This window comes from Geotrypetes seraphini, chromosome 12 (assembly GCF_902459505.1).
Source record: "Geotrypetes seraphini chromosome 12, aGeoSer1.1, whole genome shotgun sequence".
NCBI lineage: Eukaryota > Metazoa > Chordata > Amphibia > Gymnophiona > Dermophiidae > Geotrypetes > Geotrypetes seraphini.
This window is the reverse complement of record NC_047095.1, coordinates 21,317,995-21,337,544: the sequence shown is the minus strand read 5'-3', so window position 1 is coordinate 21,337,544 and position 19,550 is coordinate 21,317,995. Positions and strand designations below refer to the sequence as shown.

At 45.7% G+C, this 19,550-nt stretch overlaps 1 protein-coding gene across 3 annotated transcripts in view; it reads right to left on the bottom strand.

The window, feature by feature from the left end:
* Positions 1-19,550, bottom strand: part of ARHGAP29 (Rho GTPase activating protein 29) — a 258,004-nt gene that overhangs the window by 219,661 nt on the left and 18,793 nt on the right. For all 3 annotated transcript variants that reach the window (XM_033915737.1, XM_033915739.1, XM_033915738.1), the window contains exon 2: positions 14,886-15,204. In XM_033915737.1, the coding sequence (XP_033771628.1) occupies positions 14,886-15,129 (244 nt within the window). In that variant the 5' untranslated portion in view covers positions 15,130-15,204. The remainder of the gene's footprint in view (positions 1-14,885; positions 15,205-19,550) is intronic.

The window sequence follows — 19,550 nt, the reverse complement described above, 5'->3', positions numbered from 1 at the left end:
TGCATTAAACGGAGCAGTCTAAAATGACTTCAGTTAATACATAATACTGCAGCTAAGCTCATTTTTGGGAAACGAAAGTATGATCATGTTTCCCCTTTGTTGATAAAGCTTCACTGGCTCCCAGTTCGCTTTAGGATCCAGTTTAAATGTGCATGCATAATCTTCAAGCTTTTCTATGGAATATTTGATCCTTTTGTCCCCTTATGTTGGAAAACCCTTAGACTTTGCCATTTGAGAAACACACAAAGATATAAGTTAGCCTTCCCTTCCTTTAAGGGAATTAAATCTGCTGGGAAGCACAGTCGATCTTTTGTTTTCAAGTTTGTAGAGATCTGGAATGAACTTCCTGACTCCATTAGGCTTTTAGGCCAGCTGCAATTATTTCGTAAATTCCTGAAAACTTTGTTGTTCTCGCAACTTTTAAATTGTTTAACTACAGCCTCAATGAAATGATAATATTATAGTTGTTTTTCTTATGCACTTTAGTTTTTAATTAGTTCTTCCTTCTCTATGTTTTTTGCTATGTACTCTAGTCTTAATTATATGTGAACCGAGTCGAGCTCCACTGGGAGATGACCCAGTATATAAACCAAAGATTAAATTAAATTTATATATAAACTGTTTTAGGTTTTCCAGCTTTTGTTTTTGTTCATGTAGTTAAGCTTTGTTTTTGTTTTAAAACTACCAAAGAATGTGGTTCATATTTTTAAACTGGTAAAGTTCCTGTTCCTGATTTTTATGCATGCAATGCTACTACTTTATAGCCACTTGATAAAAGCAATAAATAAAACCTTGTTTTCATTTTTTTGTCTTTTATTTAAACTGCCCAATACAGTAGAGCGTCAGCTTCCTAGCCAGTAATCTGTGGGTAAATGGCATGTATGTTGCCTTCCTTCAATCAACGTGGAAAATACATTAGCATATTAAATACAGAGGAGTCGGAGTTGTGGGTATCAGAAACTGAGGAGTCAGAGTCGAAAGATTTATCTACTGACTCCACAGCCTTGCCTGTGACACCTCTGGCACTGCATACATCTACTTTAGCAGTACAAGGATATTATAGTATAGTTATCACCAATAAAGCACAGTTACTTACCGTAACAGGTGTTATCCAGGGACAGCAGGCAGATATTCTCTACACATGGGTTACGTCATCTACGGAGCCCTAATCGGACACTCTCACAAGCAAACTTGCTTGAAGATTTTCAAGCTTGTGAGAATACCGCGCATGTGCGGGTGTCTTCCCGCTCGAGCTAAGGGGCGCGTCTCCTCCTCATGGTCTCAGTTCAGATAGCTAGCAAAGAAGCCAACCCCGGGGAGGAGGGTGGGTTGTGAGAATATCTGCCTGCTGTCCCTGGATAACACCTGTTATGGTAAGTAACTGTGCTTTATCCCAGGACAAGCAGGCAGCATACTCTCTACACGTGGGCGACCTCTAAGCTAACCACAAAGAGAGGAGGGAAGGTTGGCAATTTAGGAGAACAGATTACGCAAACTGGCCGTCTCACCTGGAGAAAGTATCCAGACAGTAGTGCGAGGTGAAGGTATGAACCGAGGACCATGTGGCGGCCTTGCAGATCTCAAAAGGCGTGGACCTGAGGAAAGCAACAGACGCCGCCATCACTCTGACTTTATTCCCCGTGACCAGACCCTGCAGCGGGAGACCAGCCTGAGCGTAACAAAAAGAAATACAAGCAGCCAACCAGTTGGATAAGGTGCGCTTGGATACGGGATGCCCCAACCGATTCAGATCGAAAGATATGAAGAGCTGAGGAACAGTCCATTGAGGCTGAGTGCATTGCAGATAGCAAGCCAACGCCCTCTTACAGTCACAAGTGTGAAGAGCCAGCTCTCCAGGATGAAAATGAGGCTTAGGAAAAAACACAGGAAGAACAATGGATTGGTTGAGATGAAAATCCGAAACCACCTTAGGCAAGAACTTAGTATGGGTGCAGAGAACCACTTTATCATGATGAAAGACGGTGAAAGGCGGATCCGCAACCAGAGCCTGCAGCTCACTGACCCTGCGGGCAGACGTGAGCACAATAAGAAAGACCACTTTCCAAGTGAGATACTTCAGATGAGCCCGATCGATAGGTTCAAAGGGAGGCTTCATCAACTGAGCAAGGACAACATTGAGATCCCAAACCACGGGAGGAGGTTTGAGGGGAGGATGAACATTGAAAAGGCCTTTCATAAACCGGGAAACCACCGGATGAACCGAAAGTGGTTTCCCCTCACGTGGCCGATGAAAAGCTGCGATGGCACTCAGGTGGACTCGAATAGAAGTGGATTTGAAATCAGACCGGGACAAGTGCAACAGATAATCTAGCACTGAAGGCAAGGAAGCAGATTGTGGCTCCAGGCTCAGCAACGAATACCAAGCGGAATACCTGGTCCACTTCTGAGAATAACACTGTCGAGTGGACCGCTTTCTAGACGCCTCAAGAACATCCTGACCAGACTGAGAGAACTGGAAGGAGTCGGTCAGGTGCTGAGAAGCCAAGCCATCAAATGCAGGGACCGCAGGGTGGGATGCAGCAGAGAACCCCGACTCTGGGAAAGCAGAGACGGAAAAAACGGCAGTCAGGGAGGCTAAGTTTCACATGGAGAAGTCTCTGGCAAAAAACATCAAGAAGGGAGATAAATCCTTCTTTAGGTATATCAGTGACAGAAGTAAAAACTCAGGCGGGATTGTACGTCTTAGGAAACCAAACGGAGACTATGTGCAAAAGGATTCGGAAAAAGCCCAACTATTAAATGAATACTTCAGCTCAGTATTCACCCGAGAAGCGCCGGGGCTTGGCCCTCAGCTACAGACAAGGGTTGACTCAGTTGACCCGTTCAGTAACTTCGAGTTTACGCCCAGCAGTGTCTACAGTGAGCTATCAAGGCTCAAGGTTAACAAGGCAATGGGACCTGACAACCTACACCCCAGGGTGCTAAGGGAGCTGTGTGATGTCCTGGCGGAGCCATTGTCCAAGCTCTTCAACCTCTCCCTTAGGAAAGGCAGCGCCCCGTCGGACTGGAGGACGGCTAATGTCATTCCACTCCACAAGAAAGGCTCCAAGATGGAGATAGCAAACTACAGACTAGAGAACTGCACGGGAACGGGGATGACGGGGATCCTGCGGGTTCCCCCTTTGGGTCACGGGGATCCCGTGGGGACGCCCCTTAGGGTCGCGGGGATCCCGTGGGGACGCCTCCGAGGGTCGCGGGGTTCCTGCGGGGTTGGATCGCAGTGCACTCGAGCCGCGAGGGTAGTCTCCTCCTCCTTACCTGCCCTGTCGCAGCACACAGCCGAAAGGAAGTCTTCCCGATGTCAGCGCTGACGTGCTGTGTGCTGCGACAGGGCAGGTAAGGAGGAGGAGACTACTCTCGCGGCTCGAGTGCACTGCGATCTTTTTTGGATCTCCTTTGATCACATGCTTCCCCCAAAGCATGATACACTTTTTACGTTTGTTACGTTGTTGCACGTATCAACGTAAGCACCGGGAGCGGTGCTTTGCAGATTTAAAAACCAGAGCGTTCTTTTAGTTCGCCGCCATTTTCAAAATTACAATCACACGGAGGATTTATGAGAATTTTGTTCCGTAAGTTGCTATGATAAATTTCGTTGAAATATATCTTTTAAAACGTACTTAAGAAATGTTGTAGTTAAAATTTAAGTAATTAAAGAAAATTTTGTATTCCAGGCACTGTCAACCTTTCCCCTGACGAAGCCACATCGGGTGAAACGGTGGCCCCGTTGAGATATCAGTGCTGACTATTTGCAGATAAGTGCTTTTCAAATTTTGCACTATCTTATTAAATTGTTCTATATTTATTTCTTAAAATATGGCAATACAAAAAACTTAAATAAGCAAAAAAAGTATTTAAAATAAGTGACCTATATCGTAAACATATGCCAGTTGCCAATGAATGAGATCTTGACTGATGAGATGCCAAGTGTTCCCTCTAAGCTGAGCAGGTGTCCTCCAGCTGCATTGCTACCACTAGGGGGTGGAATATTTTCAGTCGCTAAGGACAGGTATGTTCCCTGGAGTCCTGCAGAACTTGCCTGTCCCTCACAATTGAAAAATGTGACAGTAAAACAGCACCCTCTATTGGTGAGACTGTGGGTGGAGGACTCCTGCTCAGCTTAGAGGGAACAGTTGCAACATAACAAATTGTGCTAGATGATTCAGTCTCTGAGGCACGGCTAAGTTTACAAAGAAATTTGTAGAAAGTAATTGTGTACCTTAAGAAGACAGAGGTGCCAGACTATGGGGGGAGCGGAGGGAAAAAGATGGGTGCCAGACCAATTTGGGAGGGGGGAGAATGGGAGAGGCACAGTAACAGAGCAAATGGAAGACACAGAGAGAAGAGAGGCAGTGGATGGAAGGAATTGAATGAGAACATGAAGAAAGCAGAAACCAGGCAACAAAGGTAGGAAAAAAATTCTTGTTTTTTTTTTTTTTTTGCTTAAGGATAAAGTAGTATATTAGTTGTGTTGATAAAAATTTATAAACATTAGAGGCTCTGGTAGAAACCCGTTTACAAAGTATGTATCCTTCCCAATTAATATTTCCAAATTAATAAAGTCTTTTTGCTTATTTTTAAATGGGTTTCTACCAGAGCCTTTAATTCAGTAGCATAATTAAATGAAATAACTATTTCTGTAGTTTATAGGGACGGGTGGGGATGTAGGGGATTCCTCGCGGGGACGTAGGGGATTCCTCGCGGGGACGGGCGGGGACGGAGGGGATTCCTCGCAGGGACGGGTGGGGACGGAGGGATTCCTCACGGGGACGGGTGGGACTTTGGCGGGGACGGGTTGGGACGGGTGGGATTTCTGTCCCCACGCAACTCTCTACTACAGACCAGTGAGTCTAACATCGATAGTAAGCAAACTAATGGAAACTCTAATAAAACACCAATTGGATAAGATCCTGGATGAGGAGAATCTACGGGATCCCCGTCAACATGGATTTACAAAAGGGAGATCGTGCCAATCCAACCTGATCAGCTTCTTTGACTGGGTGACGGGGAAGCTAGATATTGGGGAGTCCCTGGACATCGTGTACCTGGACTTTAGCAAAGCATTCGATAGCGTACCACACCGCAGGTTGCCGAGCAAGATGAGTACTATAGGATTAGGTGACACATTGACGAAATGGGTTGGGAACTGGCTTGGAGGTAGGCTTCAAAGGGTGGTGGTGAACGGCACACCCTCTGAAATGACAGAGGTGATCAGTGGAGTGCCACAGGGCTCGGTCTTGGGCCCAATCCTATTCAACATCTTTATAAGGGACTTGGCAGAAGGGCTTCGGGGTAAAATAACATTATTCGCCGATGACGCCAAACTAAGTAATGTAGTGGGCAAATGCACAATAGATGATGTTTCAATGCCCGACAACATGATGCACGACCTACTCCTACTGGAGCGCTGGTCTAAGTCCTGGCAACTCAGCTTCAATGCCAAAAAATGCAAAGTTATGCACCTGGGCAGCCAAAATCCATGTAAGGCTTACACCCTAAATGGCGAGATCCTAACAAGAACTGAAGCAGAACGTGACCTAGGGGTGATCATCAGTGAGGACATGAAGGCTGCCAATCAAGTGGAGCAAGCTTCATCCAAAGCAAGACAAGTCATAGGTTGCATACGCAGGGGTTTCGTCAGCCGAAAGCCGTAAGTCATTATGCCATTGTATAGATCCATGGTGAGGCCCCATCTGGAATACTGTGTGCAATTCTGGAGGCCGCATTATCGCAAGGATGTGCTGAGACTGGAGTCGGTTCAGAGAATGGCCACCCGGATGGTCTCAGGACTCAAGGATCTCCCATACGAGGAACGGCTAAACAAATTGCAGCTATACTCACTCGAGGAGCGCAGAGAGAGGGGGGACATGATCGAGACGTTCAAGTATCTCTCGGGCCGCATTGAGACGGAGGAAGATATCTTCCTTTTCAAGGGTCCCACGACAACAAGAGGGCATCTGTGGAAAATTAGGGGAGGGAAACTACGAGCTGACACCAGGAAATTCTTTTTCACAGAAAGGGTGGTTGATCGCTGGAATAGTCTTCCACTGCATGTGATCGAGGCCAGCAGCGTGCCTGATGTTAAGGCCAAATGGGATCGTCACATGGGATCTATTCACAGGGCGAAGGTAGGGGAGGGATCTATTCACAGGGCGAAGGTAGGGGAGGGACATTAGGGTGGGCAGACTGGATGGGCCTTAGCCCTTATCTGCCGTCTATTTCTATGTTTCTATGTAAGGAGAGGCTCCCTGGCACTGAGTTGAATAAGCAGGGAGAACCAGGGCTGCCTGGGCCACCGAGGAACTATGAGAATCATGGTGGTGTGCACAGACTTGAGCATGACTAGAGTCTTCAGACTCAGAGGAAAATGCAGAAACGCATAGAGAAACAGGTCCCCCCAGTTCAGGAGGAATGCATCTGCCTCGAGACGGTGTGGGGAATAGATCCTGGAACAGTATCGAGGCAGCTTGTGGTTCAAGGGGGAAGCAAACAGATCCACCTGTGGGGTCCCCCACCGATCGAACACCTGGCGCAGAATCCGCGAACTGAGAGACCATTCGTGAGGTTGCAGCAAGCGACTGAGCCCATCAGCTAGGCAGTTCCACCGGCCCTGAATGTAGACTGCCCTGATTAAGATGTTGTGGCGGATCGCCCATTCCCAAATCTTGAGAGCTTCCTGGCAAAGAGACAGGGACCCCGTATCTCCCTGTTTGTTGAAATAATACATGGCCACCTGGTTGTCTGTCCGGACGAAGACCAGGTGGTCACGAAGCAGATGAAGAAAGGCTTTGAGAGCATTGAAAATAGCTCAAAGCTCCAACAGGTTGATGTGACAGTGTCGCTCCCCGCTGGACCAAGGCTCGTGTGTCCAGAGGCCGTCGAGATGAGCTCCCCATGCAAAGGCGGACGAGTCGGTCGTCAAGACCTGCGCCGGAGGAGCGTGAAACAGAAAACCTCTGGAAAGATTGGAACAGTGCATCCACCAGCAGAGAGAACGCTTCAAGGAAGGAGTCACTGCGATCCTGGCGGAGATCGGACCGCGATCCTGACGCCACTGAGAAGCCAGGGTCCACTGCGGAACGCGAAGGTGAAGTCTAGCAAAAGGCTTCACATGCATGGTGGAGGCCATGTGCCCCAACAATATCATCATGCCCTTGGCTGAGATGGTCAAAAGGTTGGAGACCTGCCGACAAAGGCAGACGACGGAAACCTGACAAGGACGAGGCAGGAACAAGCTCAGACGAAGCATATAAAACACCGCTACGATGAATTGGAGAGATTGGGACGGACACAACTGGGATTTCGGAAAGTTTATTTCGAAGCCCAGACACTGAAGAAATAGAATAGTCTGTCGGGTCACTAAGATAACCGAACGAGAAGACGCCTTGATCAACCAGTCGTCCAGGTATGGGAAAACCTGGAGCCCCTGCTTCTGTAGGGCCACGGCAACCACCACCAGACACTTTGTGAACACCCTCAGGGAAGACGCCAGGCCGAAGGGGAAAACATGGTACTGGAGATGGAGATTCCCCACCCGAAATCTCAAGTATTGGCGAGAGGTTGGATGAATCGGGATGTCCGTATAAGCCTCTTTCAGATCCAGGGAGCTAAGCCAATCCCCCTCATCCATGAGGGGATACAATGTCTGAAGGGTGAGCATGCGAAACCTCTCCCTGACCAGGCATTTGTTGAGAGCCTGAAGGTCGAGAATGGGCCGCAGGTCCCCGGATTTCTTGGGGACCAGAAAAAACCGGGAGTAAAACCCCAAGTCCCTTTGATGCGCCGGAACCTCCTCGACCGCCCGAAGGCGGAGGAGAGCCTGGGCCTCCTGAACCAGGAGGGGAAGATGCGCCGCGTCGGAAGGAAACTCCCGGAAGGACTGGGCTGGAGGCGCATGCTGAAAGCGAAGAGAATACCTCTCTCGAATTATGGAGAGGACCCAAGAGTCAGTTGTCAGCACCTCCCACCAATGGTAAAAAAGATGAAGCCGACCCCCGATGGGAAGGGGGGAAGGCTCCAGGGCGCAGGATATTGGACAACGTCTCCAAAGGTGACCATATGCCGGCTGACGGCAGGAGGGGACATCAGGGAGGAAAGACTGCAGATCTTTCAGGCAGTACTTGAGGTAGGAAGTAAATGTAAAATTATGGTTCAGGACGCGGTTCGCCATCTTCAAGTTTTGATACAGGCGGCGACCAAACTTGTCCATCGTCCGGCCTTCCCTGCCCGGGGGGATGGCAGCATAGACCCTGGAGGGGTTTGCCTTCTTGAGAGAGGACTCGACCACCAGGGACTGATGGGAGAGTTGCGTCCTCTCGAAACCTTTACACGGTACCATCCGGTATCGAGATTCCATCTTGGAAGGAATGGCCAGGATGGCATAAGGCGCTTCCAGATTACAGAGGAAGGTCTGTTTGAGAACGGGGTTCAAAGGAAGCCTCAAGGACTCCTTAGGGGGATGAGGCAGCTCCAACTCTTCCAGGTATTCCTTGGAGTATCGGGAGTCAGCCTGGAGATCCAGCTGGAGAACCCTACCCATATCCGAGACAAATCGAGCAAACGAGGAGGTCAGATATGAAGAAGGGGTCTCATGAGGCGAGGAGGAACCAGAACATCGAGCCGCCAAAAAGGACGGGGACGCTTCCCTGGAATATAGAGCAGGCATGTCCGAGTCACGAGAGAAGGACAGAGAAGAAGCTATACTCCGAGGGCCCGGAGAAGCAGAAAAGCCCCTGTGGCATCCCCCACTGGGGAAGTGCCTGGGGTATGAGGAACCAGAGGGGAAACCAACTTTCCCGAGGGCCTCGATGGAGGAGGCCTCGACCCCGAACCACCCCGACCCGGGGAGACTGATGGGGAGGATCTCCGAAGGGAGCGAGAAATGTGGCGAGACCGCACTGGTTCCACGAAGCGCCTTGAGGAACGCGGGGCAGGAGACCTGCCCCAAGTAGGCGAGTCCCTCGATCTCTTCGAGGGCGGAAGCCTCGAAGAAGGAGCGAACTGCAAGGCATGCTTCGATCGAGCACACGGGGCGGGGACCCGGGCCTTGAAGTAGCAGGGGAGGACCTGCTTGAGGAAATCCATCGGGGGCATCGAGCGGGCACTCAGGCTGGCCAGCCGGGATCAAGGTCGAAGCCGGGGCAAGCTGGTTCAGGACCAAGGAGATCTGCGTCTGCAGGATTGGCTTCAGCATGTCCTCGAACATCGGCACCGAGACCATTAGATCAGGTTGAAGAGGTGCAGCAGTGCGCTCAAACGAGGGCGACCCCAAGGAAGAGTATTTCCTTTGAGTTGAGGCACGCTTTGAAGGGGACCTGGACGGGGCATGGGCCGCACCACTCCCTGAGACCCCAGAGCAGGCTTCTTCGGTAGGGAACCTGAGGAAGGAAGAGGAGACTTACCCGAAGCCACAGGTTTCGCCGAGGCAATCGAAGGTTTGATAGACGATGGCGACTTCGACGAAGTCGAGGCCTTTGAGGCCGAGGCCCCTGCTGTGGTCGAGGCCGGGCCCGGAGCCGGATCCATGCTTCCGAACAACTCAAGGATCCTGGCCCTTCTCCTCCGAAGTGCCCACGGTTGAAGGGTAGTGCAACGCAGGTAGGAGTCCAAACAATGGTTGGCCCCGAGGCACTCGATGTACCAACGGTGGGGGTTGGTGATAAAGATCACCCGACCACATTTCTTGAAACCAGAGACCAGCCGGAACATAGGCCCGAGCGATCCCATGGTCACGCGAGACTCACCGGCCAAGTCGGACCCGGAGTCCCGGGTCAATGACGAAAATTGGAGGAAAGTGTTCAGTTTGTTTTTTTGTTTTTTTTTTTAAATTGAAAACGTGCCGCACACCGACTCACCTGAAAATAAAAAAACGAAGTAAGCCGCGGTGCAAGAGGCACTCCGATCTCGCAGAGCAGTGGAACAGTGATTCTTGCTCCGCGGAAAACAAAGAACTGAAGCCATGAGGAGGAGACGCGCCCCCTAGCTCAAGCGGGAAGGCACCCGCATATGCGCGGTACTCTCACAAGCTTGAAGATCTTCAAGCAAGTTTGCTTATGAGAATGTCCGATCGGGGCTCCGTAGATGACATCATCCACGTGTAGAGAATATGCTGCCTGCTTGTCCTAGGATTAAAAAAAAAAGCAAGCTACATCTTGTTTGTGCATGTTCTAATTTTAAACATTGGTAACTAGTCCTAGGGAGTTTAAAATCTTGTTTTGATTTTCATTCAGAATACCATGACATGTGCTCATAGCACACACACACACACACAAACCTAGTAACTGTTGATCTTAGACACCATAGCAACAAGGGAACATTTGTTCTGAAGGAATGCAAGGTATTTGATGGAGGGGGGAGAATGGTTACAACTGTAGAATGCTCCACTCAAAAGGATCACCACTCCTGTGGGCTTTAATACTTAAAATTCTGGCATGTTAGCAAAAGAAACAAGCTAAAATGAAAAAGCTACAAGCAGATGTAGAGAAGCTAAGACTAGGGAAGTCTGGAATGAACTGTACAATCAACATTCAAGTATCTGAAATTCTGTTTTATGGTCTGACACCATGTTTGAAAAGCTAAAGAAAAAACAGTATAGTATTTTTTTACAACATGACTACTTCTAAACATATCATGTAATATGTTTGTCATTTAGCAAGTCTGTGCTGCTGTATAAAAAAGTAAGACCGAGTACAAATACAGCTCTGTCACTTGGAAGTATGCCTATTTCACATTTGGTGAACACAACTATAGGCAGTCCCCGAGTTACAGATGCCCAACTTAAGTACGACTCATACTTAAGAATGTTGTTGTGGCTTCATTTTATTTCATTGAGCAGTATTTCCAGTGGCACAGACTCCTACACTTCTCCTGTAGCAGATTCTGGAATAATGTACAGCCACATTAAGAACAGTGTGGTTGTGCTGTACCTTAAAAGGAACACTGGTAGGGACAGTTGGCCCTTTTGGCAGCTGGGAGCAGAGGTAAACAGCAAGAATTTTAAAATCTACAAGTTCCAAGTTGCATACAAATCTGACTTAAGAACCATTTAAAAACGTAACTCGTTCTTAACCCAGGGAAAGCCTCTAGTTCCACAAATGATGAGTGAGAGAGTGTGTGAAAGGATGGGGGCAACAGGAATTCCGTGGGGTCCACAGGGAATCCCACCAGGTCTTAGGGATGGGTTTGTTCAAGGCTACCGCGGGTGTGGTACCTTCCTAGGGTGTTGGGTCATATCCAGTCACACTCACTCGCTTTTTTCTTCCCACCAGCAGCGTTCCTTCCAAAACGCTGCTGGTGGCTGACCAGGAAACTTTCCCTCTGACTCATTTTGTACCAGAGGGAGGGAGGGCTTCCCTCTGATGCGTTTTGCAGTTTATACAGTTCTTCTTTACCCAACGTGTGGTGGACACCTGGAATGTGCTTCCAGAGAGCATAATAGGGCAGAGTACGGTACTGGGGTTCAAGAAAGGATTGGACAATTTCCTGCTGGAAAAGGGGATAGAGGGGTATAGATAGAGGATTACTGCACAGGTCCTGGACCTGTTGGACCGCCACGTGAGCGGACTGCTGGGCACGATGGACCTCAGGTCTGACCCAGCAGAGGCATTGCTTATGTTCTTATGTTCAAATATTTTCCTTATCTGTCCCTGTAGGCTCACAATCTGTCTAATTTCCCTGGGGCAGTGGAGGATTAAGTGACTTGCCCAGGGTCCCAAGGAGCAGAATGGGGTTTAAACCCACAGCCTCAGGGTTCCAAGGCTGTAGCTCTAACCACTACACCACACTCTCCTCTATGCAGAAATTTACCCAAGCAGTTTACACACATCCTTATATCAAAACAAAGGTGTGCTATAGATATACCAAGGATAGAGCAAAACATACACTATGGTTCTATAATAAGGAGAAGGATGTAAGATCTCCCCTGAACATTTTTTTTTTAATTGTTGCATTCCCCAAAACCTTAGTTCCCCTCAATACCTAGACTTGGTATCCTCTGAGATTCCATGAGAGAAATAGTGATCTGACTTAGTGGGAAAAAAAGGAACATGAATAGCTGCATCACAAATTCAGGCGGGAAAGTCCCCAAACCCCTATGAACGCAGGACCACCATGATTGAAACCCACATCATGTAAGAACAAGGCAAGCAGTCAAAACTGAATCCAACAGTCAGGTCCCAAAATTATTTGGAAAGAAAGAGAGGGAAAAGCAGAGAAGGTGTCAAGGAAGAAATGCAGCTATGCTAAAATCCCTGCACAGGGTCACTGCCTGGCAACCCCCAATAACAACTCCCTCAGGAGCCGCGGCTGCTGCATAGGAAAGTAATTAGTCTAATAGAAACCCCTGTGCAAGCAGGCCACGACCAACCTGCACGCCATCATGGCTCTTGCAGGGAAGTCAGTGAGAACCAACACCGTTCCACCCCCACCCCCACCCCCACCCCCCTCCCCCAGCCAGGTGGAGTCACTGTTCCGGCACCACAGGATGCCCCTCAAAAGAACCACTTTCTGTCTCGATTAAGGAAAATTACCCACCCCCATGAAGCCTGCACTGTGGGAAGAAACGGTCTTCCACAAACACAGCAAGCATAGTACTTACCGCAGGAGAGCCGCTGCCCCACCCCACCTCCAAGGACACCAGGTCGATGTCCACCATCTAGCGTGTAGTTTGCTAAAACTCCAGGAGTTATTTGCTCCAGCTTCCCTTCATGAGAATTCCAAATGCCCTCGGGCAAGGGAAGCTGTACTCCAATGTTCATTTCCTTTGTTTTTGTTTTTAAGTGAGAAGGGGGACAAGGAGGCAAGCAACTCTGATAAGAGCAAGAAAGGTGTGTAGGAATCTGGTGCCACCAGGTGTATCCTATACCCCCCAAGCTCACTGAAAACAATAAAACTGGAGCTGAGCACATGATGAAACTAGGGATAGAGAATATGGGATTGCCAGTAAGTATACCATCCTATATGTGACAGAACTGAACTTGGTGTTCTCCATCTCTGCCTGCTAGTGGATGGACACAACCCACTTATCTCTGGATTCATCTGCTGCTGACAAGGAAAAAAACCAATATGAATAAATATCTGCATTTTGCCAGCACAGAGAATTTGCTCCACGGTCAATTATTACAAATATGAAGGATGCAGCAAATATGGTTAGGGAACTTCTACTAAATCTTCCTAATAAGGATAAGGAAAAAAAGTGGGTTGTGCCTTATCATTGAACTACTTAGCCAAAGATATAGTGAATATTTTGAAACGACATTAGCACATAAAGTATTGAACATTTTTCAAAAAAGTTATCTACTTGTCATTTATGAAAGAAAGATTTGAAGGACTTAAGATGATCCATTGCAACAGGTTCAGATGGAGATTTCATCAATATGGTGAGATCCACATTGAGATCCCTGGATCGGTAGCATGGAATATTGCTACTCCTTGGGTTTTGGCCAGGTACTAGTGACCTGGATTGGCCACCATGAGAACGGGCTACTGGGCTTGATGGACCATTTGTCTGACCCAGTAAGGCTTTTCTTATGTTCTCATGAGATCCCAAATAACTAGAGGCAGTTTGAGTGGAGGTTTGGAATTCATGAGTCCTTTCATAAACCTCAAAACCAGTGGACGAATTGCTATAGGCTTATTGTTGAAGTGGATGTGGAAAGTACCGAGAGCATCGAGATGAACCCTGACTGAGGTGGTCTTAACACCAGAGTTAGAAAGGTAGAGGTCAGAGGATGTTGCAAGATCCAGGTGGTGGAGTTTACACCACATGCTAAAGCATGTTCATTTGAAAAGGTAGCATTGCTGAGTAGGTTTCCTAGATGCAGCAATATCATCCTATACTCCTCTCCATGCAGAAAGAGTAGACTCTTATCAAAGATTTCACAATAAAGGCCATGACTAGAGCAAAAAAATGCAAAACTAATCACAAAATAAAAAGAAATAAACCTAGCAGTTCAGAAGACACCTTTCATGCTTACATACACAAAGAGAAACTGAAAAGGGCAGCAAACCCCTGGGAGGAGGGGGATGAGGTTGCGAAAGCTGCAGTTGACATCTTTCTGCAGTATGCTCATGAGAATGGACAGAGTATTCTAAGGTTCAGCATACTATTCTTGTTGCACTGGAAAAGCAATTATTTTACCCACACCATATTAACAATGTGTGATACACAAAGGCCATTTAAAATTAGCTAAAAGACAGTGTTCAGACACTACTGTAACCGTATTTAGCCTTGAATTCAACATTTTTTAAAACAGGAAAAAACTTACTACTTCTCTATATGATACAAAAGAACAATGTAAAAGTTCTAGTCATCTACTGAAAAAAATATTTTACTGCCTTGTACTATACATACAAACCAGAAGCTCTAATTCATATGTTCCCTTTATTTCTCATGAGAGATTTAAAAGAAACAATTGAAAGAAAAAGGGAAAAAAATAACATTGCAGAAATAAAATGCTGTTTTTTTAAAAAAATATATCAGTAGAAAGTCATGCAGAATTAGCAAAACCTGAATAATCTCTCTCAAACTAATCTAAAAATAATTAAAAACTTGTTCTTTGACCAAACAGGTTAGCCATTGTTACTGCTCAAATCAGATTCTATTCAGAGAGGTTAATTTGCCACTACAGAGTGAAAATGCTGCTCAAATGTGCCCCAAGTAAATATGTTCTTGCTGATATGATAATGCAATAACAAACCAGTGTAAGCTGACAAGGAAACACAGCACCTTATGCAACCAGCAGAACTTCCTGTACATGTTAAACAGAGCATGGTGGGAAAATTCACTGCTGTTTTTAAACTGTACTTAAATGCACACAGTCACTGTTAATCCATCATTTTATATATTCAAAGCAATTTAAACATACCTTCTGAAAGAAGGACTTCTTTCAAGCAGAGAAGGACATCTGCAAATTTTCTAACGTCGTTCACCAGCTGCATGATGTATTCTGGATCTATAACAGGACTATCGTAGCAATCTGAACTAGAGCTGACACTACTCAAAGAATTACTTTTAGTGCTGCGCCCCATTCCCCAGTTTCCTGAAGCAGATATGAAGAAGTTTGAGGTAGAAAATCTGGATAATCCTCTTCCACCGTTCTGTCGCAACATCCCAGCTGCTGCAGTACTTTGGAGATTCCCAAGTCAGCACTAAGTCACTTAATCTCCATATGACAATTTCATACCCTTTGAAGAGAACAAAACAGTCACTTAGAATAGAAAGATTATATATACTGAATAGGAAAAAAAACTTTAGAAATTAAAGAAAAACAAACTAACAAACCAAGAAAAATATATGGACAGCCCACATTAGAAGGGGACCCATATTCAAAATAACTGAGGTAGTAGTATATTAAAAAAGGAAATTATATAACTAAGCCAAGACCACTGTGAATCTACTATTTCAGAACTCCCTTGCCCTCCAGGAAAACCAAAACAAAACTGTAGCCAAGATAGAACATATAGAAATGGTTATTTTATTTATCTATTTAATTTATTTTCTATCCCGTTTTCCCCAAAGAGCTCAGAATGGGTTACAAGATGTACATGCCTATGAAGTCAAGGTAGTTTATTTATGAAATCAAATATTTGGATGGATCTCTCAACTGAAACATCACTCCAATATCCAAAACTTGATCTCTCAGGCTTAGGAATTGCTTCTGTACTACCACTACTACTAATCAGTTCTATAGCACTACTAGACATAAGCAATGCTGTACATCAAAACATAGAAGAGAAATCTGGAAATAAATCACAGGTGTTATCCAAGGACAGCGGGCAGATATTTTCACATGTGGAAGGAATGTGAGAATATCTTGACACTTGCCATTTGACACTCTTAGCCACGCTTGTCGCCACTGGAGGTGACTTGAAAGAAACATGGACCTCACCATAAAAACTTTCTAGTTTTTAGCAGATCTGTGTCTCCTGGAATGTATTGTTCTTAGTGGGAGAGTTGTTGCACTAATGACTTGAAATAATAAGGTTTACTCAAAAACCAGTAATTTGTATAAATTTATATCCAACCCACTCCACTAGGTCATGTGTTAAATACAGTAACTGGGTTGTTGTAGCAATACAGAACAATAGATTTAATCGAAATACCTCAGCCCCACCACTCCACCGCAATAATAATTTCTAAAGCGGGAGATTTACGTGGTGCTTCATCACTGGTAAATCGTCTCTAGCGCCGTGGTTGCATTTAGATTTAATTTTTTAGCTTGTAATAGAATTTTTTGAATGTCAATAAATAAAGAGTTGTAAAATGTATAAAGTTATATACTTAACGTCTATACACAGCTAGACCTGGGAGTCCGACCCGACATGTTTCGCACTAATTGTGCTGTCTCAAGGGTCTCCCTGCATAAAGATAAGAAACATCTTAGGGCAGTGAACGTGACATTTCTCAACATATCACCGCCCACCACTCGAAACTTAATGTCAATATAACTATCCCCTCTCATCATAACTCACCGAGGTAGCCGCAGTCATCCGACTCTAAAGTGTATTGTCTGTGAAAGATGGCGGCGGCGTCCTCAGTACAGGTGTAAATAGTTTCCTTAACGTGACACACCCCCCCACATACAGCAGTCTATTGGTCCATTCACCCTCCAATCAATGTGTTCCAGTCAATCTCAGCATTCAGTCCCCGCGGTTCCACAGTATCCAATGTAAAAATTGTTCTCTGTTTAATCTCATTTAATCTCCGTACATCCTTCCCACCCTCCCTCCCCATCACTCTCTCAACCACACGCCACCTCAATTGATCCACCCCATGTTTATATCTCTGCCAGTGGGTTACCAAGGGGGCCTGAACAACGTTGTTGACAATACGTGACTTATGTTCATTAAGTCGAATCTTGATCTTACGATTCGTTCTACCAATGTAGATCAGCTCACATGGGCATACAGAAAATGCAGTTAAAAGTTTTCTTTCAAAAACATAATGAGAACTTTATGTGTCACAAAGTGGATGTCACCCTACCCACTAACAACATGCAAGCTGAAGAAGAACCGGGTTTTGATAACACAATAGAGATTTGTAGAACTAAATCTAACTGGGTCCCCCCTGGTCCTGTGGATCCGCTAATTGTAGCTTTTCGTGAATTGGTCAGTAAAGCTCTTTATGAGTTACAGTCTCAATGGGTAAATAGAGGCCCATATAATATTTCAAGATCTCAGTATCAAGGACTGACAAGCTTGTTAGCTGAAGACCAAGTTATCATTATTAAGGCGGACAAGGGGGGCGCCACAGTTTTACTAAACAGACAAGATTATGAGCAAGAAGCCCATCGTCAGCTAGCTAATGGGCAGGCTTATTGCAAGTTGACGGGTGACCCCACTGAAGCTCTAGGGACTAAGATACTTGAATTCCTGAATATTTATTTGGAAAGTGGTATGATCACCCATAGGGAATACAGATATCTGTATGAGAAACATCCAGTAACCCCTAGAATTTCCTTTGTGCCAAAAATACACAAAACTTTGAATTGTCCACCTGGACGCCCAATAGTCAACACTCGAGGGTCGGTTCTGGAACCTCTCTCTAAATTTATTGATTTCTTTTTAAGGAGTCAGGTCCCTAAGATACGATCATATATTAGGGACTCTTCAGATTTCCTTCGAAAATTAACAATAAATGAGATTAGTATGGAAGGAAAATGGATGGTGACGCTGGATGTAGTCTCCCTCTATACCCAGATCCCCCAGTCAGAGGCACTGAAAGTCATATGTAACATTCTGGACCATCGCATCCCTCCACAACGAGTGTCTACCACCTTTCTCATACAATTAGCTAAATGGGTCATTCAAGAAAGTTATTTTCGATACCATAATGAATTTTATCAACAGATTCAGGGAGTAGCCATGGGGGCGACTCTGGCCCCCTCGGTGGCGGCCCTCTTTATGGCTAAATTTGAGGAGGATAATATATATCCATCACAATGGTTTGCTTCCATTGTATTTTGGGGCCGCTTTCTTGATGACGTTTTTTTCATCTGGGACGATACAAGGGATAAGCTGGATCAATTTGTTCAATATCTTAACATGATTGATGATAATATAAAATTCACCATGCTATGCCATCGTACACAGATGGTATTTTTAGATATTGCTATTTCTGTTTTTGAAGGCAAAATCCAGACTTCACTGTATCGGAAACCGGTGACACGGAACACCATCCTCCACTACGATAGTTTCCACCCATTTAAATTAAGATTCAATCTCCCCATAGCACAATTCTTACGTATTCATAGGGTTTGTTCCTCTTTAGAAGAGTACAAAAAACAGGCGGGTCTGTTAGCGGGCAGATTCCGCAAGAGGGGTTACCCGGAAAAATCTATACGTCATGCACATCTAAGGGCTAGATTCGCTCAGAGGGAGTTACTTTTGGGTATTCCAGAGGATGTTGAGGGGGGCACCCAAGAATTATTAACATGTGTGCTTCCTTATTCGAAAGCTACTAAGTTGCTGGTGGGTTATATACATCGCTACTGGCATATAGTACAGATTCACCCATCTCTTAGTGAGTTCCCTCGGGTAGCATACTCTAGAGGTAGGACCCTGGGACAAAGGTGTGACCCTTTAAAATATGAGAAAAAAACTGTGAGGGAGAGAGGATGTCATAATCTCTGTGGGAAGTGTCAGTGGTGTTCCTCTACTATTATAGGGGACGTATGGAGGGTTCCAGGTAGATCAGTATCTTTGTATTCGAATGCAATTACAGATTGCACATCTGAAGATGTAATATACGCGATCGTATGCCCATGTGAGCTGATCTACATTGGTAGAACGAATCATAAGATCAAGATTCAACTTAATGAACATAAGTCACGTATTGTCAACAACGTTGTTCAGGCCCCCTTGGTAACCCACTGGCAGAGATATAAACATGGGGTGGATCAATTGAGGTGGCGTGTGGTTGAGAGAGTGATGGGGAGGGAGGGTGGGAAGGATGTACGGAGATTAAATGAGATTGAACAGAGAACAATTTTTACATTGGATACTGTGGAACCGCGGGGACTGAATGCTGAGATTGACTGGAACACATTGATTGGAGGGTGAATGGACCAATAGACTGCTGTATGTGGGGGGGTGTGTCACGTTAAGGAAACTATTTACACCTGTACTGAGGACGCCGACGCCATCTTTCACAGACAATACACTTGAGAGTCGGATGACTGCGGCTACCTCGGTGAGTTATGATGAGAGGGGATAGTTATATTGACATTAAGTTTCGAGTGGTGGGCGGTGATATGTTGAGAAATGTCACGTTCACTGCCCTAAGATGTTTCTTATCTTTATACAGGGAGACCCTTGAGACAGCACAATTAGTGCGAAACATGTCGGGTCGGACTCCCAGGTCTAGCTGTGTATAGACGTTAAGTATATAACTTTATACATTTTACAACTCTATTTATTGACATTCAAAAAATTCTATTACAAGCTAAAAAATTAAATCTAAATGCAACCACGGCGCTAGAAACGATTTACCAGTGATGAAGCACCACGTAAATCTCCCGCTTTAGAAATTA